The sequence below is a fragment of the Salvelinus fontinalis genome, chromosome 42, assembly GCF_029448725.1.
Source record: "Salvelinus fontinalis isolate EN_2023a chromosome 42, ASM2944872v1, whole genome shotgun sequence".
Classification (NCBI taxonomy): domain Eukaryota; kingdom Metazoa; phylum Chordata; class Actinopteri; order Salmoniformes; family Salmonidae; genus Salvelinus; species Salvelinus fontinalis.
The window spans coordinates 20,724,452-20,750,187 of record NC_074706.1 but is presented as its reverse complement, the minus strand read 5'-3'; the positions used below and the strand labels follow the sequence as shown (position 1 = coordinate 20,750,187).

The 25,736-nt window shown below is 43.6% G+C and overlaps 2 protein-coding genes across 7 annotated transcripts; both read right to left on the bottom strand.

The window, feature by feature from the left end:
• Positions 1-150: 150 nt before the first annotated feature.
• Positions 151-13,361, bottom strand: LOC129841001 (Wilms tumor protein homolog). Of its 4 annotated transcripts, XM_055909090.1 has the most exons (5): positions 7,691-7,780; positions 5,746-5,907; positions 3,504-3,615; positions 3,191-3,312; positions 151-1,385 (listed from the first exon to the last, which is right to left on the bottom strand). In XM_055909090.1, exons 2-5 carry the CDS (start codon positions 5,833-5,835, stop codon positions 1,200-1,202), a joined length of 510 nt encoding a protein of 169 aa, XP_055765065.1. In that variant the 5' UTR covers positions 5,836-5,907; positions 7,691-7,780; the 3' UTR covers positions 151-1,199. The 4 variants fall into 4 exon arrangements, with proteins under 4 accessions (XP_055765065.1, XP_055765067.1, XP_055765064.1 ...); XM_055909092.1 differs by lacking the exons at positions 5,746-5,907; positions 7,691-7,780 and adding an exon at positions 3,884-4,651; XM_055909089.1 differs by lacking the exons at positions 151-1,385; positions 3,191-3,312; positions 3,504-3,615 and adding exons at positions 7,943-8,073; positions 13,082-13,361 and having other exon boundaries at positions 5,752-5,907; positions 7,691-7,864.
• Positions 13,362-14,448: 1,087 nt separating this feature from the next.
• On the bottom strand, positions 14,449-25,682 carry LOC129840999 (zinc finger protein 707-like). 3 transcript variants are annotated; one of them, XM_055909087.1, is made up of 7 exons: positions 25,136-25,682; positions 24,624-24,754; positions 24,282-24,446; positions 18,340-18,492; positions 17,371-17,482; positions 16,987-17,114; positions 14,449-14,760 (listed from the first exon to the last, which is right to left on the bottom strand). In XM_055909087.1, exons 1-7 carry the CDS (start codon positions 25,392-25,394, stop codon positions 14,452-14,454), a joined length of 1,257 nt encoding a protein of 418 aa, XP_055765062.1. In that variant the 5' UTR covers positions 25,395-25,682; the 3' UTR covers positions 14,449-14,451. The 3 variants fall into 3 exon arrangements, with proteins under 3 accessions (XP_055765062.1, XP_055765060.1, XP_055765061.1); XM_055909085.1 differs by lacking the exon at positions 14,449-14,760 and having other exon boundaries at positions 14,881-17,114; XM_055909086.1 differs by lacking the exons at positions 14,449-14,760; positions 25,136-25,682 and adding an exon at positions 25,048-25,128 and having other exon boundaries at positions 14,881-17,114.
• Positions 25,683-25,736: the final 54 nt, after the last annotated feature.

Here is a 25,736-nt window from a genome sequence, read left to right as displayed (position 1 = left end):
TTATAAATGCTTGTTTCCATCACATCTTCCACAATAGTACCATCAGCATCTGTATGTTCTTCCTCAAACTATTTATGTGCATTAAAGTCACTGCACCATCTCTCTAGAGCCCAATTCTACTGATATTTCAGCAAACATCTCAACAGATAGTTGATGACAAGTGTTGTACTTTTTTTATTTTTTATTAATAGTACTACTTGCACTGTAGATTTTCACCATCACACATTCATATGGGACAGGTGTATTAGGATATACAAGACATTCCCTTATGAACATAGCACAGCCACCACCCTGTCCAATTGATCTGTCAGATCTGATTGAACAATAACCTGGAATAATAAAAACAAGATGTGGTCTAACCCATGTTTCTTGAACACATATCACATCAGGTTTGATCTCTAAATCAATGACATATTCCTTAAAATCCTGACCGTTACCAATAAGGCTTCTGGAATTCCACTAAAGGATGACAATAACTCGAATTACCATCACACTGAGACATTACATCATTAGTATTATTAGGAGTCAACATATCAACAATCATGGCGACATTAACATCTGTTACTCCTAAAAAACGTTGCGGCTCCAGTGATCTTCAACCTGGCAGTTCTTCCTTCCACAAACGCCGCCAGGTTGATCACCTTTCCAATGACGGCTATGAAGTCAATCTGATGAACTATCAAGGTGTCCTTTGACACAACACATTTGTGAGAGTAAGATTCTTATTATTCTTATTAAGATTTTTATTAAGATAAAAATGCAGGCCTATCACTTTGCCTACCCGACGCACATGGCTTCTGAATCTAGTGCACCAACAGCGCAACACGAAAACAAACGGAGCACAAGCCTTTATCGTTGGCTGTTCTACAGAAATATTTGGTGACGGACTAGGATTGCCTTAAAGATCGACCAGTTGGTCGTGATCGACCGGTTGGTGACCACTGTAATAGACCGTTTACTGCGAACAGCTTGAGGTCAAGGTCTCCCACAACTCTGTGAAGGCTGAAGCCCAGTGTGACCTGCTCTGTTCATCATGGATACTGTGGTGTTTGTACCATAGGAACAGGAGGGTCAATCTCTATCAGCCCCAGGCCCTGTATCATCCCTGCACTGAGACTGTAAAGAGAAGGGTCTGGGCTGCAGACTGGATCCCTGACTGGAGCCTCTGTCTCTCTGATGACCACCAGGACTGAGGCTGTTCAGCCCGCCTGTTTACTGGTTGTGTTCTGTGTGGTGGAGTCTCTGTCCCTCGTAGTTCGGTCCTGGTTGTGACTCAGGAACGAAGAGCGATGGCTCCTGAGCCAGGGTTTCTGACCAGCCAATTCAGAGGTCCAGTCTCTCCTTCCAGCAACACCGGATATCAGTAGGTCCTCATGGACTGCAGACTGCAAACACAAATTGAACAGAAAAGCATAAAGGTGCATATAAGAAAGTCTTTCTTGTACACACAGAAACATGACATTATAAAATGTTAACCACAATCAAGGCCATCTCTATGACTGTGATTCAAGTACCTAACAATATGGAGCCATTGGAGTTTATTATAAAAAATACCCTTGCTTTGATAAAATACATTTTAGAATACTTTGGAAAAGGTTCAACATTACACTGATCTGTACGTTCTTATCTCTATCTTTCTTTAACTTAATTCATGTTTACTTGACAGGAAGTTAAGGCACTATAATTTCCTCATTATAAAACATCAGCATCAAACAACATGACAGGTTGTCAACTCTTCAACCGTGAAGCATTTTTACAGACACCATCACACCAACCATATCATCAACTCTGTCTCATCATACTCATTCTTTCCTCAGTTCATCTCATCCAGTTCCCTACTACATCCAAAACCAACAGAATTAACTACAAACAAACTAGCTACATTACATGTCACAATAATCTATACATGGGTCTTGTGCATTTTCTGCTGGTGTATCCTGAGGTAGCTCCCCTCTCCCATGTGGACCTTCAGGTGCATCTCCAGCTGGTCCTGGCGAGAGATTCTCCCACTGTTGGGAGCTGTAGGGTTTTTCCCCTGAGTGGACTCGGTGGTGCCCCTTCAGGTGGTGCTGGTGGGTAGTGCTGAGCGATTGCTGCTGTTTGAGGTTGGTTTGGTTTCGGTTCGATTATTGTACGTTTTTAGGCCTATTTGATGACTTTATTATTTCATTCCAAGTCATCATCTCTATAGAGATGCCTATGCTGTCTGACAAAAATCACAATCTTAATAGTTCTTCAAACTAAATAAGGCATACTTTTATGACTGACTACCAAATATCAATCTTAGATCATGTATTTTCAGGTAAAGCAACTGCTCTCTAACCCTCTCGATCACATCTTCTTTGGTCTCTAGGCACGCAATGGATTATGGTCATTGTAGTTAATTACCACGTTTTCTGTGCTAAACTACATAGAATATTGTCCTGTTGGAAACTACAACTCCCTACTACATTGCACAATTGGGTCTTGATCTGACTTCTCTAGAGAAATTGCTGCATTGCGCTCACAGAAAAAAACGAATGGAATTCAAATAATTGAACTAACATCGGTCAATTAGTTGTTTAAAAATGGAAAAATAATCTACATTTCTGTTAATTGCGCAGTACTACTGGTTGGAGAGCCTGTTCTCACACAGGCGGCCGCCAAATTCTTTCTCCCCTGTGTGCATCCTCTGGTGGATCTCCAGCTGTTTGGTGAAACTGAAGGCTTTCCCAAAAATGATCACTGGAAGCGCTTCTCTTTGCCACAGGATCTGCTGATAGCGTTACTACTACTGTCATTTGTCAATGGGCTTGTGTAGCTATTTAGTCTGGTTTAACATTAGGAGAGTGTGAGGAGGATGAAGGCCAGGGAGTGTCTGTGTTGTCGCAGGGTCCATGTTCCAGTTCCAGATAGATCCTATTGAAAGCAGGCTGAAGGCAGCACCTGTTAGAGGGTTAACCTGAGGCGCCATCAGTCTCTCTGAATCACAACTATAGGACCAGGACGGAGCATCGCTAGCCGATTCTGTGTCTGTTCTCTCCCGCCACATACGACACTTCTCCATCGACCAAATCTACGCCTCACCCTGGTCTTGGCCAGTCTGTTGTCATGGAAACTAAGTTTGGTTGTTGTTTTGTCTTCAACTGTGTTTCTGGTTAACAGTGTTGTTCCCCAGCCCAGAGTTGAGGATGCTGTCCCATCCACTGACCTCGACTATGTCGCCTCTGGTCCTGGCCTTCTCAGTGATGTCGTCCCCCAGGCCCTTGGCTTCACCGTTCTGGGAATCCAAGATGGCCTCCCAGTCTCCTCTGTTAGTCTCCAGCCAACCACCTGCAAGAAGAGGTTTGAAAATAGACTTTACAAACACGGCAGAGAGAACTCTACATGTGGAGATTTTTGAGTCAGTACCTGGTGAAGTTCATCCAATATAATGTGTTTTTTTATGTAAACATAAGTCATGTTGATTTCATTTTATGAATGAAGATATTACTGTATGTAGGCTATATGTATTTCTCCCTTACCTTGCTCCCCCATCTTAAGTCCACTCAGCAGGTCAATGCTCTCTGGTCCATCTTCTATTGTCTCCTCTTTGACTAGCAGCAGATCAGGCTTCCCATCCTCCATGTCTACTGACTGTAAGAGATACAGAGTGAGAGGATGTTGGATCAAGAAATCTGATATGAGCAACCTGCTATGAAGAATCTTCTGATTGGGCAATGAGGGATTGCTATGAGTACTATGCAAACATGTTAATTGATTTGATACTATGCAAACGTGTACATTGACTTGATTACTTGAAACTCTAATGGTTTGATAATTCAAAGACATGGTCCCACACTTACAGATCCACAAAAGCAGAAATTCACTTTTATTTTGCTGAAATATGATGGCCAGAGCTTACCATGATGTTGTACAACGATTTACGTCAATAGGTCCTCATTTTTGTCAAAGTATGACATATTTGGGCTTGAAAAAGAACATCTGAAGTGGGGCATTCGTGGAAATCCGTGACAATTCTGTGTCTTTCCTATGAGATGATATGCAAATTATTTTCAGGATATGTTTCTTTTCAGGCCTGGGTTTTATTTGAACGTTACCACCGACCAGCATGGCATTGTTTATTAATTAGAAACACCTGCAAAATTCGACCAATCCGCGAGTTGCGACTGAGCTGAGCCAAACAGTTTAACAGAAAATTATCATAATCCATTGATAAATTAACACACATGTATCTATTTTGTATTAAAAAAAACTATCTGACCATTTTAGAAATGTTATAACTGCGTGATATGATTGCATTTTGCAACCCCGCTCCCCCGAGATAAATGGTTTTGACCACTAAAGTTGTGCTTCACTACACGCTCCAATGCTTTGATTGGTGCAGCTAAAAAACACAAGTGTCGATGCTATAATGAAAAGGCAGCCACGAAAATTCAAGGAACCTGTTTATTTATTCTGTTGTTACATTTGTATTGGTGTTTCATGTCCGATACGCTCAGGGTGGTGTTACTTGTCATTTGGGCGTGCATCATTAGCAAAGTCATTGAAGCCTATAATTTCACTTCCCCTGTGAGAACCATGATCATTGGATTTGACTTTGCTGTACCGCAGCCGAATAGCCTGCTCGCAGCTCGCAGCCGAATAGCCTGCTCGCAGCCGAATAGCCTGCTCGCAGCCGAATAGCCTGCTCGCAGCCGAATAGCCTGCTCGCAGCCGAATAGCCTGCTCGCAGCTCGCAGCCGAATAGCCTGCTCGCAGCTCGCAGCCGAATAGCCTGCTCGCAGCTCGCAGCCGAATAGCCTGCTCGCAGCTCGCAGCCGAATAGCCTGCTCGCAGCCGAATAGCCTGCTCGCAGCCGAATAGCCTGCTCGCAGCCGAATAGCCTGCTCGCAGCCGAATAGCCTGCTCGCAGCTCGCAGCCGAATAGCCTGCTCGCAGCTCGCAGCCGAATAGCCTGCTCGCAGCTCGCAGCCGAATAGCCAGCTCGCAGCCGAATAGCCTGCTCGCAGCTCGCAGCCGAATAGCCTGCTCGCAGCTCGCAGCCGAATAGCCTGCTCGCAGCCGAACAAAGGTTGCACCGTGTCCATTACCGTGTAGAAAAACGTGTCTTGAACTGTTCTACAGTTATCCATATAACCGGAGCTTGAACTTTTTCTTTCAAATTATTTCTAGGGCGAACTCGCGGCCACATTTTTTGGAAGATGTGAAAACTTTGGCGATAACAACAGATGGTGAAGTCAAAGACTGATTTCTCCTATCCATTTTTTGTTTCCCCTAAATGCTTATTACAAATCCGTCCCCAGAACCAGCCATAGCCTAGCCAGCTGGCTAATCCTTTGAATACAGTGTAGTTAAGATAACATTAGCTAGCTAGATAAGGTTAGCATGCTAGCTAGCTACACTGACAGCTGTCAGTGGCCTATTTGTTGTTGTTTCTCCACTCAGCCTGGAAATCACCACTGCGTCATTCTTCAGAGGTGGAACCTAAACGAGCATTTCCACTCTAGGACAGGAATTACATCGAAATAGCATTGCCCTCTTGTGGGGCCCTTTAAGACAAAATGAATCAAGACCTGGGCTTGTATCCACAAAGCATCTCAGAGTATGAGTGCTGATCTAAGATCAGGTCCCCACCTGCGTATAGTCTTATTCATTATGATCTAAAAGGCAAAACTGATCCCAGATCAGCACTCCTACTCAGAGGCTTTGTGGATACAGGCCCTGACCTAATACCCTTCAGACAGTAGTTCAGAGTAGGCTCACCTCAGTGAGACTGTGTGTGGTCCTGTGCTGCTCAGCTTGTTCCTCTGCGGGTTCAGGAGGTGGTGTAGTCTGGTTGTCTTCCATGACCATGGTCCCCTAAGGGTTCTCCAGACCCTCCTCACACCCCTCCTCCTTCACCAGCAGCACCTCTGGACCCTCCTCCTGGAAGAGAGTTGTAATACAGATTACAGTCATACACTCCCTCAAGTACACACACACACACACACACACACACACACAGATAATAAACACACTTTTAAAATGTGTTTCCCCATCTCTACTACATTTGAGTCCTATACTGTAGTTATAGAATTACTTCACTGTTGTTAAACACATCATGGTGGACATAAATATGATGTGGGTAAAAATAGTCAAAAGTCATCATCAGACAAACCTGACTAAACTATTTTGACATGTACAGTAGGTGTTTGTTAGTAAGTGTATATTAGTTATAAAGTGCTCTTGGTTGTATGTAGAATAGGGTGAGATCAGATGTGATGTATACTAAAGAGAGTCTCAATGAAAGTCAGAGTGAAAAGTCCCATTTTGTGTTTATTAAACATAAACAAGTGTTAAATACACCATATGAAAACCACACATACACGTCTCAACTAAAAATATGCATGAACTTTAAAAAATTAAGTAGTTTAATGGAAGTAATCAAATAGGCATTTGTGAACATATATCCTACACAGTACAAACACAATATGTATCAGACTTTTTAGGCTATTATATATATGCCTTATATATCACACAATGTCTGGATGCAATATTCTACCCAGGAATATTCAAATCTGTTACTCTTGTTATTCCAAATTCATCTGTGGATCTTTTCCGCTGACAATACAAATTAATCTTTGTCTATAATGCAGGATTTGATCTAAACCTCAGAAGCTATTGAGTGGAAGGGTTACTTTCTATGTTATAGAGTGGAATGTTTTTTCTGCTGGTGTATCCTGAGGTAGCTACTCTCTGAGAACCTCTTCCTGCAGTGTGTACAGGCGAACGGCCTCTCTCCCGTGTGGACTTTCAGGTGCATTTTCAGTTTGTCCAGGCGGGAGAACCTCTTCTCACACTGGCGGCAGCTGTAGGGTTTCTTCCCTGTGTGGACCCTCTGGTGCCTCTTCAGGTCACCAGCCTGGGCGAAGCACATGTGACACTGGTTACAGCTGAAAGGTTTCACCCCTGTGTGGAACCTCTGGTGAATCTCCACTTTCTGGAGGCAGCTGAAGCCTTTGTTACAGAACATGCAGAGGAACCGTTTCTCTTTACTACTGTCTGATGTTGCTCCCCCTTCCCGAGCCTGGGCTCTAGCCCTGTTTGAGTTCAATACCTGATCGAAAAGGCTGTGTGAATCGAAAGGCCCCATTGATGTGGACACTGGGTCCCGATTCCTGAGTGTGTGTAAAGGGGAGTGGGTAGCAACATTTGGATTTGTCTCTAAACTTTCCCTGTAATCTAAGAAGTCTCTGCCTTTTGAGTGTCCGTCACCTAGGTGACTATCTGCATTCCATGTAAGAGAAATGTCGCCCTCCATTTTCACAGTCACTTCATCAACGATTATAACCTCCCCTTTCTTATCTAGGCACCCTTCAGAGTATACACTACTAGTGTACCGGTTCCACCCCCCTCTAGACAGATCATTCTGTGTCTCTAAACACAAGGGCATGTTGCCAGAGTCTATCTCTGTAGAGTAAGAACAAGACGGATCATCAACACCAGTGTCTAACGTGTCACCATCACCATCTCCACGGGAATGAACCGTCTTCTGGCTCTGGTGAAATACCGGCAAGTATTCGGAACCGGGAGCAGGAGGACAGCCGAGTGGCCCCAGTCTCTCTGGGTCTGATCTGTGGTCAGTTCCTGTGTGTAATAGCCTGTGTGTTTCAGTTACTGTCTTGGTGTTGGTCTCTGACTTGAGGGCGGAGTTCGGCATTCCACTGACCTCCGTGATGCAGTGTCGCATCCTGGGCTGGGCAGGGGAGGTGGGGTCCTCCGTGGCTATAGGGGGCGCACCAGATGCTGCTCCAGTCTGGATGTCTCTGCTGTGCCATGGGTCCTCCTCTCCTTCAGACCCCTCCAGCTTGACCCCAGGACCTGCAGCCTCTGCATCTTCAGACTGACACATGAAGAGAGGAGGTTATTACCGGTACATGAGTTGAATTGGATAACAATGTCGTAGGGAATGCGCTCTAACCTCTATCACGATAACGTGCTGGCTTGAGGTTCTACTCCCCTCATCAACAGTGATTGGTTGGTCATCTCTCCATGTATTGTGTCCCGCTGGCTTCACAAAGCTCCTGTGGCCTCCAGTGAGATGTGCTTCACCTGAGAGAGTGATTGGGGGGAAAGAGGTGGTTAGTTTAGCTACGGTCAATGCTCAACAATATACTTATTGACACTGTCTAGCATTGGCAAGGATGTAAGTTAACATTTCTCATAACTTCTTGATATACTATTTATTGATTGATGTAAAATGTTCCATGCATCACATTGTTTTCATTGAGTAAATAATAGGAAATGCAGTACATCAAGAATTTGGTTAGAATATCATTGTGTCTTTGCGCCAAGATAGCTAAGTAATCAGGGGACTTATTGCAGACAATCCAAAAACTGACCAAGACCCAATTCTGGTTAACGCATTTGAACACATGCGCGCAGAGGGGACACATGAGCAGAGGGGAACGGGGCGACATGCCCTGAGCTGTGATGCCGCACTCACATCGTGACGTATTTTACAACGCCGTACGTCATCTTCACGTAATCTCGTTCCACTACTGGACGGAGACAATGGCCTTTTCTCCACAATTTCAATCAGGCAAATGAGGTTTACAGGTGGATCCCAAAATAAATGTGTAATGTGATAAAAACAAATTATGTTAGCTGTGCAAGACATTTTATAGATAAAAGGATAAGTAGCATATCGTTCTTAGATGTGTGCATGCTTTTCTCCTCTGAAAATACAATAGCTGTTTCAAAGGGGGTGTGGGAGATAAAGACAATTCCTAAAACACTTTAGTCCTCACCTTTGTGCACAAGACATCAATTGAATTATATAAAAAATATATATATAATCACTCACAGCCAAAGATATTAACATTTTTTATTCACCCAATGTCTTCCATGTTTTTGGATGACGTCGTCGCTGCTCCCTATCTGCTAGTGCGCATATGACGTTAGTCTGTATAAACCGGGAAAACTACGGTCAGACATTTTAGATAGTCTCCTGTTTTTATTATACGTCAGTGATTGACACGCTCCACTTATCGGTTTCCGGATCACAGGGGAGAGAGACAACGATTATGGATATACTGACAAGATACACATCTCTCTAACAATGGCAGTTGTTGTCCACAAAGCGGCACGGAGGACTGTCTGTCTCCCAACTATCCTTTCTTTGGATTGGTGGATACGTCTCATTATTGTAATCTTTTTTGAATATTCGATGAGGTTTGTTGACGTCCACCGCCAGTATTCAATAGAGAGGGAACCTACGCTACTAGCCTCATTACACTTATAATAGCCATCTCGAGGCAATTACGATATAAAAAAAAAAAATCTCCCAAAGTTGCCGGGATGTCACGTCGTACTTACACTCGTAACACCTTAAGCATTACGAAGCTTCTATTCGACCAAATAAAACTCACGTAGCAAATAAGGCATAACATTTTTTGTTGGCAAAATTCAACACTATCATTGACCTCCCTACAAAAACTCATTGCTTGGTGGGCGAAAATGATCAAACGCCACCTACTGGAGGGAGACAGATTTTCCTCCGAGTTGGGCCTCTCTCTTCCTCTCTGTCAGATGCCAAGCAATTGCCATACTAAACGGTGATGCAGCCAGTCAAAATGCTCTCAATAGCGCAGCTGTAGAACTTTGAGGATCTGAGGGCCCATGCCAAATCTTTTCAGTCTCCTGAGGGAGAAGAGGCATTATCGTGCCATCTTCACAACTGGGTTGGTGTTTGAGGACCATGATAATTCCTTAGTGATGTGGACCCCGAAGAACTTGAAACTCCACTACAGCCCTGTCAATGAGAATGGGAGCGTTTTGGGCCTCTGTTTCTTGTAGTCCACAATCAGGTCCATTGTCTTGCTGACGTCGAGGGAGAGGTTTCCAGGTCACTGACCTCATCCCTATAGGCTGTAGTGTTGTCACGATACCAACATTTTACAAATGATACCAGGCCAAGTATCGCAAAACCACGGCAGAAAAATTCAGTGGCCTAGAGTCCTGTTCGCTCCGTCCCCTCCAATGCTTGTTCCCGTTTTCTAGACGTTATGCACGTGCTACATAAAAAAACCTGTCACTGATATTTACACTTCTACTCAACACATATTGAATTTTACAGTTTTCTTTGCTGTAAAGCTGCACACATGCCTGTCGCAAAGCTGTTTTTCTTATTTGGCACTGCTGTCTGACACAGAACTTGCAAAGCCTACCCAGACTGGCCTATGCACTGGTTATACGAAGGATGAAATTATATACAATGTATCAACTTTGCTCACTTTCTGAGCTGCTCCAATGTATAAAATGTACAAATGTAAAAACATATAACTGATCAGGGACTGCATCACAGCTAAATTCTATTTTAAAAAATGGAAGAAAAGATGAACATTAAGAGCAGATGGAGAGAAGCAGGTAAGTGATGGCTGGAATGGGATTGGCTGATTAGAAGTCACTAGTTACTAAATTCCTCTTGCCACTACGCTATATTTGACTGGGTAAATAACTTTATTTTGAGTTCATGTGAACCCAGTGACTCAGACTTGAGCACTTCGAGTCCCAGTGCCCGAGTCTGGTCCGACTTCAGCCACAGCAACTCGTGACTCGAGCACAGGGGAATCAAGGTTGAGTGACTCTACTACATCACTGGGCGAAACACTGCTCTGCGCTTCTGTGTGTATTTTTGTTTTCTATGTAATGTGTATTATCTATGTAGCCTGAATTAGGAATTTACATGGCCAGATAATTCTTATATAATCAGGGGTGAAAGTAGATTTAATTTATTCCCAGTATGGACGAGCTTAGTCATAGAATTAAATATAGAATCTCTGTTAATTCAATAGGATCTCTGTGGGCGTAGTTGTAAAGATCTGCTATTTAACTTTTAAAATGTATTACATTTAATTGTGGTATAAACACAACCAGTCATGTTTTCATCTGATCAGTGGAGGCTCATCAGGAGGAAGGGGAGGACCATCCTCCTCAGTGAATTTCATTAAAAAAATAATTAAAACCTGAAAAAAGTTAACATTTTAAGATTAAACTATACTAAATATATTCACATCTTACCAAATAATGATTATAAAACACTGTTTTGCAATGAAGGTCTACAGTAGCCTCAACAGCACTCTAAGGTAGCACCATGGTTTAGCCGGAGGACAGCTACTTTCCGTCCTCCTCTTCAATACAAAACCTAGGAAGCTCATGGTTCTCACCCTCTTCCATAGATTTTCACAGTAATTATGACAACTTCCAGAGGATATCCTCCTGCCTAACAGAGCTCTTGCAGCATGAACTGACATGTCCTCCCAATCAAAGGATCAGAGAATGAATCTAGTACTGAAAGCATAAGCTACAGCTAGCTAGCACGGCAGTGCATAAAATGTGTTGAGTAGTTGACTCAAAGAGAGAAAGACAATAGTTGGACAGTTTTGAACAAATACATTTCTTCAAAAATGAAGGAGAAGCAAGAAAGAGAAATATTTCGTATTTTTCCCCCCCATTTTCACTTAGCTAGCGAATGCAGCTAGCTAGTTTAGTCTACTCAAACACCCAGCTCAAACAGCGAGGGATGCCATGTTAGCTAGCTGGCTATGGCTAGCCAACACTAGCATTCCCAAGTCAAGGTAAGCTTTTGGCTTTAATTTAATGCCACCGAGGCCCGCCAGTGTAACTGCTAAACTTCTTGCCAACTGTACATTGTACTGCATGATTGAAGCGGGTTTAACACATTAGTTCTAGTAGCTATGTTGACAACGAAGTAGGCTGTGTGTAGCGGTTATGATATGAAGGTTTGGCTTGGAAAGGTTTTGTTGTCCGGTCACACAACCCGGGTCGCAGACAGCTGATGTATTGTACACTAAAGCCTGCAAGCAAAGCGCGTAGATGTGAAAAGGAATTAACGAGCAGTGATCATGCTGTTTGTATGCGGCTGCTATGAAAGTGAACTGTATTTGCGTGTGATCAGGGGTGTACTCGTTCTGCCGATTCCGTTGAAAAACGTTTCTTCAACGTAAGCAAGCGGAACGGGGATAAACATATCTGAATTTGTACAAAAGAAACTCTCATTTGTAACTGTTGGATTAATGATTACACCCTAGATCAGCTAAATGCAAGCAGGAGTGTGCAAGGTGGTATTGAATGTGTCACTGTCACCTTTTTTTTTTTTTTTTACCTTTATTTAACTAGGCAAGTCAGTTAAGAACAAATTCTTATTTTCAATGACGGCCTAGGAACAGTGGGTTAACTGCCTGTTCAGGGGCAGAACGACAGATTTGTACCTTGTCAGCTCGGGGATTTGAACTTGCAACCTTCCGGTTACTAGTCCAACGCTCTAACCACTAGGCTACGCTGCCGCCCCGCCCCTTGATTACTCAACGTGTTTCTCTCGACATGTGCATCTACGTTGTAAACTTTCATTCATAGGCAAGGTTGTAGCAACCTCATGATGGGTGTAGGGAACATTTGAGTATCATGTAGTGACCTAAACCTATTGAAGTTACATTGAGCAGGGTGAAAGGAATATGAATGACAGTCACCCAATATGCTATAAAATAAATAAGGCAATGCTCAACAGTTTCCCGTGTGTATCAAGAATGGTCCACCACCCAATGGACATCCAGCCAACTTGACAGAACTGTGGGAAGCATTGGAGTAAAATGGGGAAGCCTCCCAGGTAAATGCTTGACACCTTGAGTCCATGCCCCAACAAATTGAGGCTGTTCTGAGGGCAAACATTTGGAAGGTGTTCCTAATGTTTTGTACACACTGTATGTTTGTCATATTTCTGCTGTTGGGAAGAGAATAGGATGCTATGCAGCAAAATATGTTGGTAGGACAAGGCTATGTATGTGCACATGGAAGTCAGTGATTTATGTTTACTGCAGGTTAATGAGGCAATACAAATGTGATGTGACTAAAATGAAAGGGCATTTAGTTGACTAAAATGGCCCACTGTTTGTCATTTTGACAATAACTAGACTAAATCATTACTCAAACGACATAAATGTGACTTAATTATATTTTCTAAGACTGAATGATATGTTTGTCAAAATGACTAAAACTAGATTAAATCTAACATTAACACTACTCGGCCTGCTAAATGTACCTCTTGCCATTCCTCTGTATCGGTCGAGGATCTTGACACTACTGGGACTGGCGAGGACGCGCTCTCGCATTGTCCTCTCTGCGCGCTCCCGTGCCACCTTCATTTCCAGTAGCTGTAGTTTCCTCCGCAAAGCCCTGCTTTCTTTTTGGCTTTGAGTTATTTCCAAACGAAACACTGCATAGTCGTCGTCTACGAGTTTACAGATGTCTGCCACGGCTGCATTTGCTAGCACCTCCATAATGGAGGCTATTTGAGTGTGAAAAATCATACAGTTAGCCATTGTTAGCAGTTAGACGTTCTAGGTAACGCTTGCTAGCTATCAACCAAGTCCGGTCTCCAACGCGAATTAAACACTACCTGAGGTAACTAATGTAATGCTGTGCAGTTAAATTTGTCATATTTTAAGTTCCAGGGTGTTAATAAACGTATAAATAACAACAAAAACGCTTTCGTGGAACGTGTTCTTGGTCACTTCCGTTTACACTGAAGTAAAAGGATCTTATGCGTTGGCGTCATAGTGTAAAGGGTGTGGTTAATTGAAAAAGTTATGCGCGCTGTTCTTTGAAATACTGCTTATCACACACAAACATCCTATTCATAATCACTATCTTTGAACTAGCCTGTCTCTCTAAAAACAGGTATTTACACAAGCCTGTTTCAAATGACAAGTTAATGAGGGGCATGTGGTTAATTACCCTCTTACCCCAAGACACTTCACATGATAACAATAATATTTTAACTAAAGAATGGTTCCCAGATATCCACTGCTATGATTTCTCCCCATTGTGGACACTCCTATGTCTGATCAGGTTAGTCAGGAAGGAGAAGCTCTTGTAACACAGTTTGCACTAGAAGGGCTTGTCCTTGGTGTGAATGGTTTGATGTGTCTTCACATAGTTTGCATGGGTGAAGCACTTCCCACGCGTAAGGCTTGTCTGCGTCAGTCCTAATGCTAAACTTCCCACATTGTGACGCAATGGAAGCAGGATCCACCACACTCAGGTGGTTAGTCTTTGAGCTCCCTCCTTGACCTCTAGTCATTGTTTGGGTATTGTTAGGATTGTCTGCTGTGTTATAGGCTAGGTACCTATTGTGGTGAACGCCCATCCTGACCCTGTCTGTATTCATAAGGGTAACCATGAGGCAGCTGAGGAAGGCTAGACACAGGCCTTCTATGAACCCAGTCACTAGGCATTAGACGAGACCCTGAAGGAGAAGACAGACTTCCTGTTAGACTCCCACCAGAGGGGTCTCCTACCGCTCTCTGTGAAGGCTGAAGCCCAGGATGACCTGCTCTGATCATCATGGATACTGTGGTGTTTGTATCATAGGAACAGGAGGGTCTATCTCTATCAGCCCCAGGCCCTGCTTCATCTCTGCACTGAGACTGTGAAGAAAAGGGGCTGAGCTGCAGACTGAATCCCTGACTGGAGCCTCTGTCTCTCTGATGACCACCAGGACTGAGGTTGTTCAGTCCACCTGTCCACTGGTTGTGTGTCTGTGTGGTGGTGGAGTCTCTGTCCCTTGCGGTTGGGTCCTGGTTCTGACTCGGAAAGGAAGACCGCCGGCTCCTGATCCATGGCCCTGATCCGTTGCCGGGGTTTGTGAACAGCCACTTCAGAGGTCCAGTCTCTTCTGCCAGTAACATCAGATATCAGTAGGTCCTTATGGACTGGAGACTGTAAACAAAGATTTTTCAGAAGATCATATAAAGGTTTATATAATAAACCCTTTGCTGTACATACAGAAACATGACATATTATAAAATGTTAACCACAGTGAAGCGTAACTAACACTGATTCAAGAACCTAACATGGAGCTATTGGAGTTTATTATTTGTATATATATAAAAAGGTCCAAACAGTCTGCAATGATACAAAATAACCAAGTTAGTCAGCAGAATCAATGTAGGTTTTAAACAAAATGGCATTAGAATACTTTTTATTGTACAAAACCATATGTGACATAACTTCTCACTATGGTAACACTTGACCATTTCTGTAAATCTGGTACGCTCGCTTTGATCAAATTCATTTTAGAATACTTTGGAAAAGGTTCAACATTATATAACATACAACTTCATGTCAAATGAACATGAATGCTTTTCTTTCTAAGTGACCCCAAACCTTTGAAAGGTAGTGGATGTTGGCAAACGTTTTATGAAAGAAATAAGGCACGAGAACCTGGGAATTATTGTGTGATAACTAGCTCCTAAGGGCTGTTTCCCCAGCCCTTGGCTTTGCCTTGAGAATAAGAACAGCCCTTAGTCGGGAGTTATCACAGGATAATTCCTGATAATTCCCTCTCATGCCTTATTGCTGAAACAACATCTAGGTTGCTAAGAGAGATATCCGAATAGTCAGCACCAATTTCAAGTTAAGATAGTTGTTTTATGAGATCGCCAGTGTCTCAAGTATGAGGGCAATTGCACCACTATAGTGCACCACTACAGGACAGCCAGCCGATAGTGGCCGCTAGATCTGCACTATCGTCTAGGTTTGATGTGCGTTCCCGGTAATACACTCGTTTCCCCTGTGGACCGGCTCGTACATAAAGCGTCCTCCATTCAGGCTGAAATGGCATAATTTTCCTCCTTAACTAGCTTTAAATGGTGAGCCGCGGGGGGGGGGGGGGGTGATACGTGTACTGACTAAATAAAACAACATTTTCCACCACTATTTTCAGACACCTTAGGATGTTACACACTTGGCTGAATGCGGTGGACAACAATAGTGGTCATTTGGTAGTGCTTTTAGATCAATCACAGTCATAACACATTAAGTTGTTGTATAAATTAACAATATCTGACAATGTATTCCCATTTGAACTTCAGTGTGATTTCAAATGGTTGAAAGCTCAGTGACAACACATAGGTGAATACGAAACCAAAAATCTAACAGATTTTTCCATTGGAATTTGGTTTCACTTTTAGATAATTGAAAGCATTGTGATAACACATGGGGAATTCAACAAACTTTTAGCTGTCATTTTGAGTAGGTGAAAATAGATCAATGTATCTACCAAATACCAAATATTACCCAATTCTACATGTTGAAATGACGTGGTGTACCCTATTCATGGACCATGTGCATTTTCTGTTGGTGTATCCTGAGGTAGCTCCTCTCTGAAAACCTTTTCCTGCAGTGCGTACAGGTGAACAGCCTCTCTCAAGTGTGGACCTTCAGGTGCATCTTGAGATCGTGCTGGCGTGAGAACCTCTTCTCACACTGGAGACAGCTGTAGGGTTTCTCCCCTGTGTGGACTCTCTGGTGCCTCTTCAGGTTGGACAATTGGGAGAAACTAGCCCGGCACAGGTGGCAGCCAAATGGTTTCTCCCCTGTGTGCATCCTCTGGTGGATCTCCATCTGTTTGGGGAAACTGAAAGCTTTCCCACAGAATGAACACGGGAAGCGCTTCTCTTTGCCACCGGATCTACTGACAGTGTTACTACTACTGCCATTTGTCAATGGGCTTGTGTAGCCATTTAGTGTTGAGGCATTGGCATTGTCTGAGGTCTGGTTTAACAGGAGAGTGTGAGGAGGACGAAGGCCAGGGAGTGTCTGTGATGTCGCAGGGTCCATGTTCCAGTGGATAGATCCTATAGAAGGCAGACTGAAGGCAGCATCTGTTAGGGGGGTAACCTGAGGTGCCATCAGTCTCTCTGAATCACAACTATAGGAGCAGGACGGAACATCGCTTGCCAAGTCTGTGTCTGTTCTCTCCCGCCACACACGGACACCTCCCCGTACCTGCAGACCAAATCTACGCCTCGCCCTGGTCTCAGCCAGTCTGTTGTCATGGAGACTAAGTTTGGTTGTTGTTTTGTGTTCGACTGTCTTTTTCTGGTTGTGGTTAACAGTGTTGTTCCCCAGCCCAGAGTTGAGGACACTGTCCCATCCACTGACCTCCACTATATCGCCTCTAGTCCTGTACTGCTCAGTGACATTATCCCCTGGGCCCTTGGCTGCACCCATCTGAGTCTGGGAATCCAAGATGGCCACCCAGTCTCCTCTGTTAGCCTCCAGCCATCCACCTGCAGGAAGAGGTTAGAAAATAGACTTTACAAACATGGCAGAGAAAACTCTATGTATGTAAACATAAGTTATATTGATTTAAGAAAAAACAACCCAGGCAAATGTCTAATCCCAGTTAAGATCTATTTTTGGTATTTGGTAATTTATTAGAAAAAGTATTCTATGTGAAGCTGGTTGAGAGAATGCCAAGAGTGTATAAAGCTGTCATTACTGTACGTAGGCTATATGCATTTCTCCCTTGCATTTCTCCCTTACCTTGCTCCCCCATCTTCAGTCCACTCAACAGATCAATGCTCTCTGGTTCGTCTTCTAATGGCTCCTCTTTGACCAGCAGCAGATCAGGCTTCCCATCCTCCATGTTGACTGACTGTAAGAGATACAGAGTGAGAGGATGTTGGATCAAGAAATCTGATATGAGGGCCTCCCGGGTGGCGCAGTGGTCTAGGGCACTGCATCGCAGTGCTAACTGCGCCACCAGAGTCTCTGGGTTCGCGCCCAGGCTCTGTCGCAGCCGGCCGCGACCGGGAGGTCCGTGGGGCGACGCACAATTGGCATAGCGTCGTCCGGGGTAGGGAGGGTTTGGCCGGTAGGGATATCCGTGTCTCATCGCGCTCCAGCGACTCCTGTGGCGGCCCTGGCGCAGTGCGCGCCAACCAAGGGGGCCAGGTACACGGTGTTTCCTCCGACACATTGGTGCGGCTGGCTTCCGGGTTGGAGGCGCGCTGTGTTAAGAAGCAGTACGGCTGGTTGGGTTGTGCTTCGGAGGACGCATGGCTTTCGACCTTCGTCTCTCCCGAGCCCGTACGGGAGTTGTAGCGATGAGACAAGGTAGTAATTACTAGCGATTGGATACCACGAAAATTGGGGAGAAAATGGGATAAAAAAAAAAAAAGAAATCTGATATGAGCACCCTGCTATGGAGCATCTTCTGATTGGACAATGAGGGATTGCTATGAGTACTATGCAAACGTGTTAGTAGATTTGATTACTTGACACCTTTTAATGGTTTGGTCCCACACATAAAACAACATGTATGAAGACCTAGGCCCGTATCCACAAAGAGTCTCAGAGTAGGAGTGCCGATCTAGGACCTTGCCATATAATCTTATTCATTATGATCTAAAAGGCTAAACTGATCCTAGATCAGCACTCCTACTCCGAGAAGCTATGTGGATACAGACCCTGACCTAATACCATTCAGACAGTAGTTCACAGTGGGCTCACCTCAGTGAGACTGTGTGTGGTCCTGTGCTGCCTAGCTGGTTCCTCTGTGGGTTCAGGAGGAGGTGTCGTCTGGTTGTCCTCCATGACCATGGTCCCCTCAGGGTTCCCCAGACCCTCCTCCTTCACCAGCAACACCTCTGGACCCTCCTCCTCCTGGAAAAGAGAGGTGTTACAGACACACACTCCCTCAGGTACATACACACAGATAATAAACACACTTTAATCATGGATGTGCCATACTTGTGAACATTAGAAACAGTTTAAATTCAAACAGTTTCTCTGTCACAAAATGTGCATCAGACAATTAAAATCATAAATTTACTTGCACGTGATTTGTAACTGGATTGTAGCTGGTCCCATCAGATAAACTGGTACATGTTAGCCTTATGCTAACCTCACCAGATGACTGATTATTTCCTGGAACACAATTCACACATCAGCCTATCAAAGATCTTAGACTTTATATCCACCAACAAATTGTATTTCTTAAAATAGGTCAACCCTGGACACCAGGGATATTTTAAACCTACAAATTCAAGGTTGCCTTTTGTTTCGTTGGTCTGTAACGACATATGCCAATATTGCATTGATGCATCCTTGACAAAGCTGTTAGTACTAATGTTAGACAATGTTCAACAATAAAGATGTAGGAGGATTATACAACATGTACGTTTATATTCATACAGTACCAGTCAAAAGTTTGGACACATACTCATTCCAGGGTTTTTCTTTATTTTCACTTTTTTCTACATTATAGAATAATCATAAAGACATTATGAAATGACACATGGAATCATGTAGTTACCAAATCATAATATATTTTATTTTTGAGATTATTTAAAGAAGCCACCCGTTGCCTTGATGTCAGCTTTGCACATTCTTGGCATTCTCAACCAGCTTCATGAAGTATTCACCTGGAATGCATTTCAATTAACAGGTGTGCCTTCTTAAAAAGTTAATTTCTGGAATTTCTTTCCTTCTTAATGCGTTTGAGCCAATCAGTTGTGTTGTGACAAGGTAGGGGTGGTATACAGAAGATAGCCCTATTTGGTACAAGACCAAGTCCATATTATGGCAAGAACAGCTCAAATAAGCAAAGAGAAATGACAGTCCATCATTACTTGAAGACATGAAGGCCAGTCAATCCCGGAAAATTAAGAACTTTGAAAGTTTCTTCAAGTCCAGTCGCAAAAACCATCAAGTGCTATGATGTAACTGGCTCTCATGAGCTGCCACAGGAAAGGAAAACTCAAAGTTACCCCTGCTGCGGAGGATAAGTTCATTAGATGTAAGTGCACCTCAAATTGCAGCCCAAATAAATGCTTCAGAGTTCAAGTAACAGACACATCTCAACATCAACTGTTCAGAGGAGACTGCGTGAATCAGGACTTCATGGTCGAATTTATGCTTAGACACCACAACTAAAGGACACCAATGAGAAGAGACTTGCTTGGGTCAAGAAACACGAGCATTGGGCATTAGACCGGTGGAAATCTGTCCTTTGGTCTGATGAGTCCAAATTGGAGATTTTTGGTTCCAACCGCCATGTCTTTGTGAGACGCAGAGTAGGTGAACGGATGATGTCCGCATGTGTGGTTCCCATCGTGAAGCATGGAGGAGGTGGTGGTGTGCTTTGCTGGTGACACTGTCAGTGATTTATTTAGAATTAAAGGCACACTTAACCAGCATGGCTACCACAGCATTGTGCAGCGATACACCATCCCATCTGGTTTGTGCTTAGTGGGACTATCATTTGTTTTTCAACAGGACAATGACCCAACACACCTCCAGGCTGTGTAAGGGATATTTGACCAAGAAGGAGAGTGATGGAGTGCTGCATCAGATGACCTGGCCTCCACAATCACCCAACCTCAACCCAATTGAGATGGTTTGGGATGAGTTGGATCGCATAGTGAAGGAAAAACAGCCAAAAAGTGCTCAGCATATGTGGGAACTCCTTCAAGACTGTTGGAAAAGCATTCCAGTTGAAGCTGGTTGAGAGAATGCCAAGAGTGTGCAAAGTTGTCATCAAGGCAAAGCGTGGCAACTTTGAAGAATCTCAAATATAAAATATATTTAGATTTGTTTAACACTTTTTTGGTTACGACATGATTTCATAGTTTTAATGTCTTCCCTATTATTCTACAATGTAGAAAATAGTAAAAATAAAGAAAAACCCTTGAATGAGTAGGTGTCTCCAAACTTTTCACTGGTACTGTACATTGTTTAAAAAAAAGTAAAAGACGCTTGTGGTTTTGTGAAATAGTTGTAATTTACCCTTACTGCCATCACTAATTGGTGGTGTAATCCACTAAGGCAGTAAACCCAGAGATGGCAAGGTATGATGGCCGCGAGTTCGAATCCCCTTCTGGGCAAGGATTTCATTTGAGGAAAAAGCACTCCACTGTGGGTCCTCGACTGAAAAAGTAGATTATAAAATGCATCTAAAACATTGTAAATGTAGCCTACAATTCTATGTAATATAGTAGCAACGATTATTTATGTAGCAGTGCCAGTAGCCTGTGTGTCGGTCAGCAACAAGAAGCTACTCATAAAATGTATTGGTAATCTTCATTTGCACTTCTCCTCTTCACACATTTAGTGTAAGCCTAATATCTAGCTTCTTACTTTCAGTTGTCTCTATGACTATGGACACCCTGAAAGCAGTGAATGGTATTGTGGTACTACCTTATTAATAGGCCTACAGCATGCAGTAGGATGCGTTGATCAGTTGATTGACAGGCGTGCTTCTACACCTGCATTGCTTGCTGTTAGGGGTTTAAGGCTGGGTTTCTGTACAGCACTTTGAGATATCAGCTGATGTACGAAGGGCTATATAAATACATTTGATTTGATTTGAAATTTGATATTGTAGAACCAAGGCATAAGCGGCCTGCGCCCCATGGCAAAATGTGTAGAATTACAGCAACTTTAAAACTGAAATTCTCTCTCTGCCGTCAAAGGGCAAAAAAAAAATTGCCGTGAGGTGGTGAGCCCCCCAACCAAATCTTGCTTAGGGCCCCCAAAAGCTAGGACCGGCCCTGCTTTAGAAGATAAACGATAAACTTTCCTCTAGTGTGGATGCTCGCCAACGTGGGTTTGAGTCTGGACTGGTGATCAACTTTAAAAAAAAATAACACTGTTACTGCAATACTGCCATCAGTAGGAGGATAATGAGAGTGCTTGACTTTAAGGTCACTCTGATGCTAGTGTTTGTTCACCTCAATCTACATCAACATTTATAATTGGCTGATGCAGAACTTGTTCCAGGAAATAATCACTGTTATCTGGTGAGGTTAACATAGGACTAACATGTAGAAGGTTATCTGATGAGACCAGATACAATGTAACCTACTATTGCGTGCAAGTAAATTAATGATTTTAATTGGCTAAAACACAGAAACAGAGCAACTATTTATATTTAAACGGTTTCTAATGTTCACAAGTATGGCTCCGGAGTGTTTACCTATCCCCACTATGTTTGAGTCCAATACTGTAGTTTCAGAATTACTTAATTGTTGTTAAACCCATCATGGCGGACATAAATATGATGTTGTGGGTAAATAGAAGTCAGCTATGATAAGTCAAAAGTCAGACAAACATGACTAAACTACCTTGTACAGTAGGTGTTAGTGTGTAGGTAGGTACATTTATTTTTATTGAAGTGTATAATGCTTATAAAGCGCTGTTGTGTGTATGCAGAATAGGGTGAGATCAGATGTGATGTATACTAAAGAGTCTCAATAACAGTCTTAGAAAAGTCACATTGTATTTATTAAACATTAACAAATGTTAAATACACCATATGAAAACCACACATACACGTCTCTCTGCGTACCTGGCAGACATCTCAGCTTGGATGTTTGCCCACCACCTCAAGCTCAACCTTGACAAGATGGAACAGCTCTTCCTCCCGGGGAAGGCCTACCCCGCTCTAAGGTTCATGCTCTACAACATCCGTAGAGTACGACCCTTACTCACACAAGAAGCAGAGCAGGCCCTAATCCAAGCAGTTGTCATTTCCAGTCTAGACTTCTGAAACTCTGTTGGATGGGCTCCCCTCCTGTGCCATCAAACCCCTGCAACGTATCTAGAACGCTGCAGTCCGCCTAGTATTCAACCTTCCCAAGTTCTCCCATGTCACCCCGCTCCTCGGCACACTCCACTGGCATCCAGCCGAAGTTCGTATCCACTACAAGACCACGACGGTTGCCTACAGAGCAGCAAGGTGAACTGCCCCTCCCTACCTTCAGGCTATGCTCAAATCCTACACCCCAATCCAAGCACTCCATTATGCCACCTCTGGTCTCTTCACCGTCCCACCCTTACGAGTGGTCAGCTCTCGCTGTCAAAGCTATTCTCTGTCCTGACACCCCAATGATGGAACCAGCTTTCCCCTGAAGCTAGAACAGCGTCTTCCTACTAGCACTGACTTTGCTGACAAGTACTTTATTTAGGGAAATGTACTTGCTACGACTGTGTTACGTGGTTGTTTAGCCCAGCTTTCTTAAAATGAATGCATTAACTGTAATTCATTGTGGATAAGAGTGCCTGCTAAATTACTAAAATGTACATTTAAAATATGTCTCAATCTGTATGAACATCATATATCCTACACAGTACAAACACAATATGTAACAGACTTTTTAGGCTTATATATGCCTTAAATATCACAATGTCTGGCTGCAATATTCTATCCAGGAATATTCAACACTGAAATATGTTACTCTCACTATTCTAAATGCATCTGTAGATATTTTCTGCTGACAATGAAAATTAATCTTTGTCTATAATGCAGGATTTGATCTAAACGTCAGAAGCTATTGAGTGGAATGGTTACTTTCTATGTTATAGAGTGGAATGTTTTTTCTGCTGGTGTATCCTGAGGTAGCTCCTCTCTGAGAACCTCTTCCTGCAGTGCATACAGGCGAACAGCCTTTTTCCCGTATGGACCTCCAGATGCATCTTTAGCTTGTTCTAGTGGGTGAACCTCTTCTTACACTGGGGGTACCCTTAGGGTTTTCCCTTGTGTGGACCCTCTGGTGCCTCTTCAGGCTGGACGAGTGGGAGAAGCGCATCTGACACTGGGTACAGCTGAATGGTTTCTCCCCTGTGTGAACCCTCTGGTGCCTCTTTAAGTCACCAGCCTGGGTGAAGCGCATGTGACACTGGGTACAGCTGAAGGGTTTCACCCCTGTGTGGACCCTCTGGTGGATCTCCACCTTCTGGATGCAGCTGAAGCCTTTGTTACAGAACATGCAGAGGAACCGTTTCTCTTTACTATTGCCTGATGTGGCTCTCCCTCCCTGAGCCTGCGCTCTAGCCCTGTTTGAGTTCAATACCTGATCAAAAAGGACATGGCGGCCGTGTGAATTGGAAGGCCCCATTAACGTGGACACTGGGTCTCGATCCCTGAGTGTGTGTAAAGGGGAGTGGGTCGTGACATTTGGATTTGTCTCTAAGCTTTCCCTATAATCTAAGAAATCTCTACCTTGCGAGTGTCCTTCTCCTGAGGGAGTCTCGTCTACATTCAATGTCAGAGGTGCATCGCCCTCCACTTTCACAGTCACCTCATCTAAGACTATAACTTCCCCTTTCTTATCTAGGCATCCTTCAGAGTATACACTACTACTGTACTGGTTCCAGTCCCCTCTAGACAGATCAGTCTGTGTCTCTAAACCCAAGGGCATCTCTGTAGTGTAAGAACAAGACAGATCACTGCCAGCCTCTAACGCGTCACCTGAGTCTCGATGGGAATTAACTTGAACCGCCCTCGAGCTCAGGTTATCGTAAAGTAAATACTCTGAGCTGGGAGCAGAAAGACAGCCCAGTTTCTCTGGGTCTGACCTGTGGTCAGGTCCTGTGTGTAAAAGTCTTTGTGTTACAGATAACGTCTCTGTGTCCGTCTCTGACTTGAGGACGGCGTTCGGAGTTCCACTGACCTCCGTGATTCTGAGTCGGGTCCTGGGCTGGGGAACGGTGGTGGTGGGGTCCTCCATGGCTACATGGGACGCTCCAGTCTGGTAGTCTCTGCTGTTCCGTGGGTCCTCGTCTCCTTCAGACCTCTCCAGCTTGACCCCAGGACCAGCAGCATCTGCATCTGCAGACTGACACAAGAGAGGAAGTTATTACCAGTAAATTAGTTTAATTGGATAACAATATGTCAGGGAAGTTTCACAAGCTCCCATATGTTAGATATGTAAGGATGAACATGTAAGCAAATTAATAGCCGAGGGGAGCCATTTGAAGTACTGTAAAGTCTAATGTTACACTAAGACAGTAACCTCGATCACGATAACATGCTGGGTTGAGGTTCCACTCCCCTCATCAACAGTGATGGGTTGGTCATCTCTACACACGTTATGTGCCGCTGGCTTCACAAAGCTCCTGTGGCCTCGAGTGAGATGTCCTTCACCTGAGAGAGTGATTGGGGGAAAGGAGTGGTTAAGTTAGGTACTGTCAATGCTATATTATACACTATTGAAACTGTCTAGGATGGAAGGTAACACTTCTTGATATACTATTTATTGTTCCATGCATCATGTTATTTTAATTGAGTTTGACAACAGGACATGCAGTAAATCCAAAATCTGGTTAGAATATAATATTTTGTCCTAGTGCAAGAAGCCTGGTCCCAAAAAATTGTTTTGGCTGTTGCAAGATGACTAGGTAAACAGGGTAAGTATTGCATACTATCCAAACACTGACCAAGATCCAATTCTGGGTCACACATCTGAAAACATGCGCAGAGAGTAACGGGGCGACAGCCTCCGCCTTCGGCAACATCAAAATGTACCTCTTGCCAATCCTCTATATCGGTCGAGGAGTTTCACACTACTGGGACGACTAGCGAGGACGCGGTCTCGTGCCATCTTCAGTTCCAGCAGCTGTAGTTTCCTCCGCAATCCTCGGTTTTCTTTATGGCTTTGAGTAATTTCCAAACGAAACACTGCATAGTCGTCGTCTACGAGTTTACAGATGTCTGCCACGGCTGCATTTGCTAGTACCTCCATGATGGAGGCTATTTGAGTGTGAAAAACCATACAGTTAGCCATTGTTAGCAGTTTTAGGTAACGCTTGCTAGCTATCAACCAAGTCCTGTCTCCAACGCGAATTAAACACTACCTGAGGTAACTAATGTAATGCTGTGCAGTTAAATTAGTCATATTTTGAGTTCCAGGTTGGTAATAAGCGTCTAAATAACAAAAACGATTTCGTGGAATGTGTTCTTGGTCACTTCCGTTTACACTGAAGTAAAAGGATCTTATGGGTTGATGTCATAGTGCAAAGGGTGTGGTTAATTGAAAAAGTTATGCGCGCTGTTCTTTGAAATACGGTACTGCTTATTACGTTATACACCAAATCTCCTATTCACGATCACTATATTTCAAGGTCAG

Excerpts from the sequence above, each read along its gene's own strand:
- LOC129841001 (XM_055909088.1), bottom strand. The coding sequence starts at position 13,361 with ATGGCTAACTGTATGATTTTTCACACTCAAATAGCCTCCATTATGGAG. Across the intron at positions 8,074-13,081 it reads ATACAGAGGAATGGCAAGAG|GTGAAGCACATCTCACTGGA; the intron begins GTACATTTAGCA and ends TCACTCTCTCAG. Across the intron at positions 7,865-7,942 it reads AGCACGTTATCGTGATAGAG|TCTGAAGATGCAGAGGCTGC; the intron begins GTTAGAGCGCAT and ends TTCATGTGTCAG.
- LOC129840999 (XM_055909085.1), bottom strand. The coding sequence starts at position 25,394 with ATGGCTAACTGTATGGTTTTTCACACTCAAATAGCCTCCATCATGGAG. Across the intron at positions 24,447-24,623 it reads AGCATGTTATCGTGATCGAG|TCTGCAGATGCAGATGCTGC; the intron begins GTTACTGTCTTA and ends CTCTTGTGTCAG. Across the intron at positions 17,115-17,370 it reads ACTGAAGATGGGGGAGCAAG|GTGGATGGCTGGAGGCTAAC; the intron begins GTAAGGGAGAAA and ends CTCTTCCTGCAG.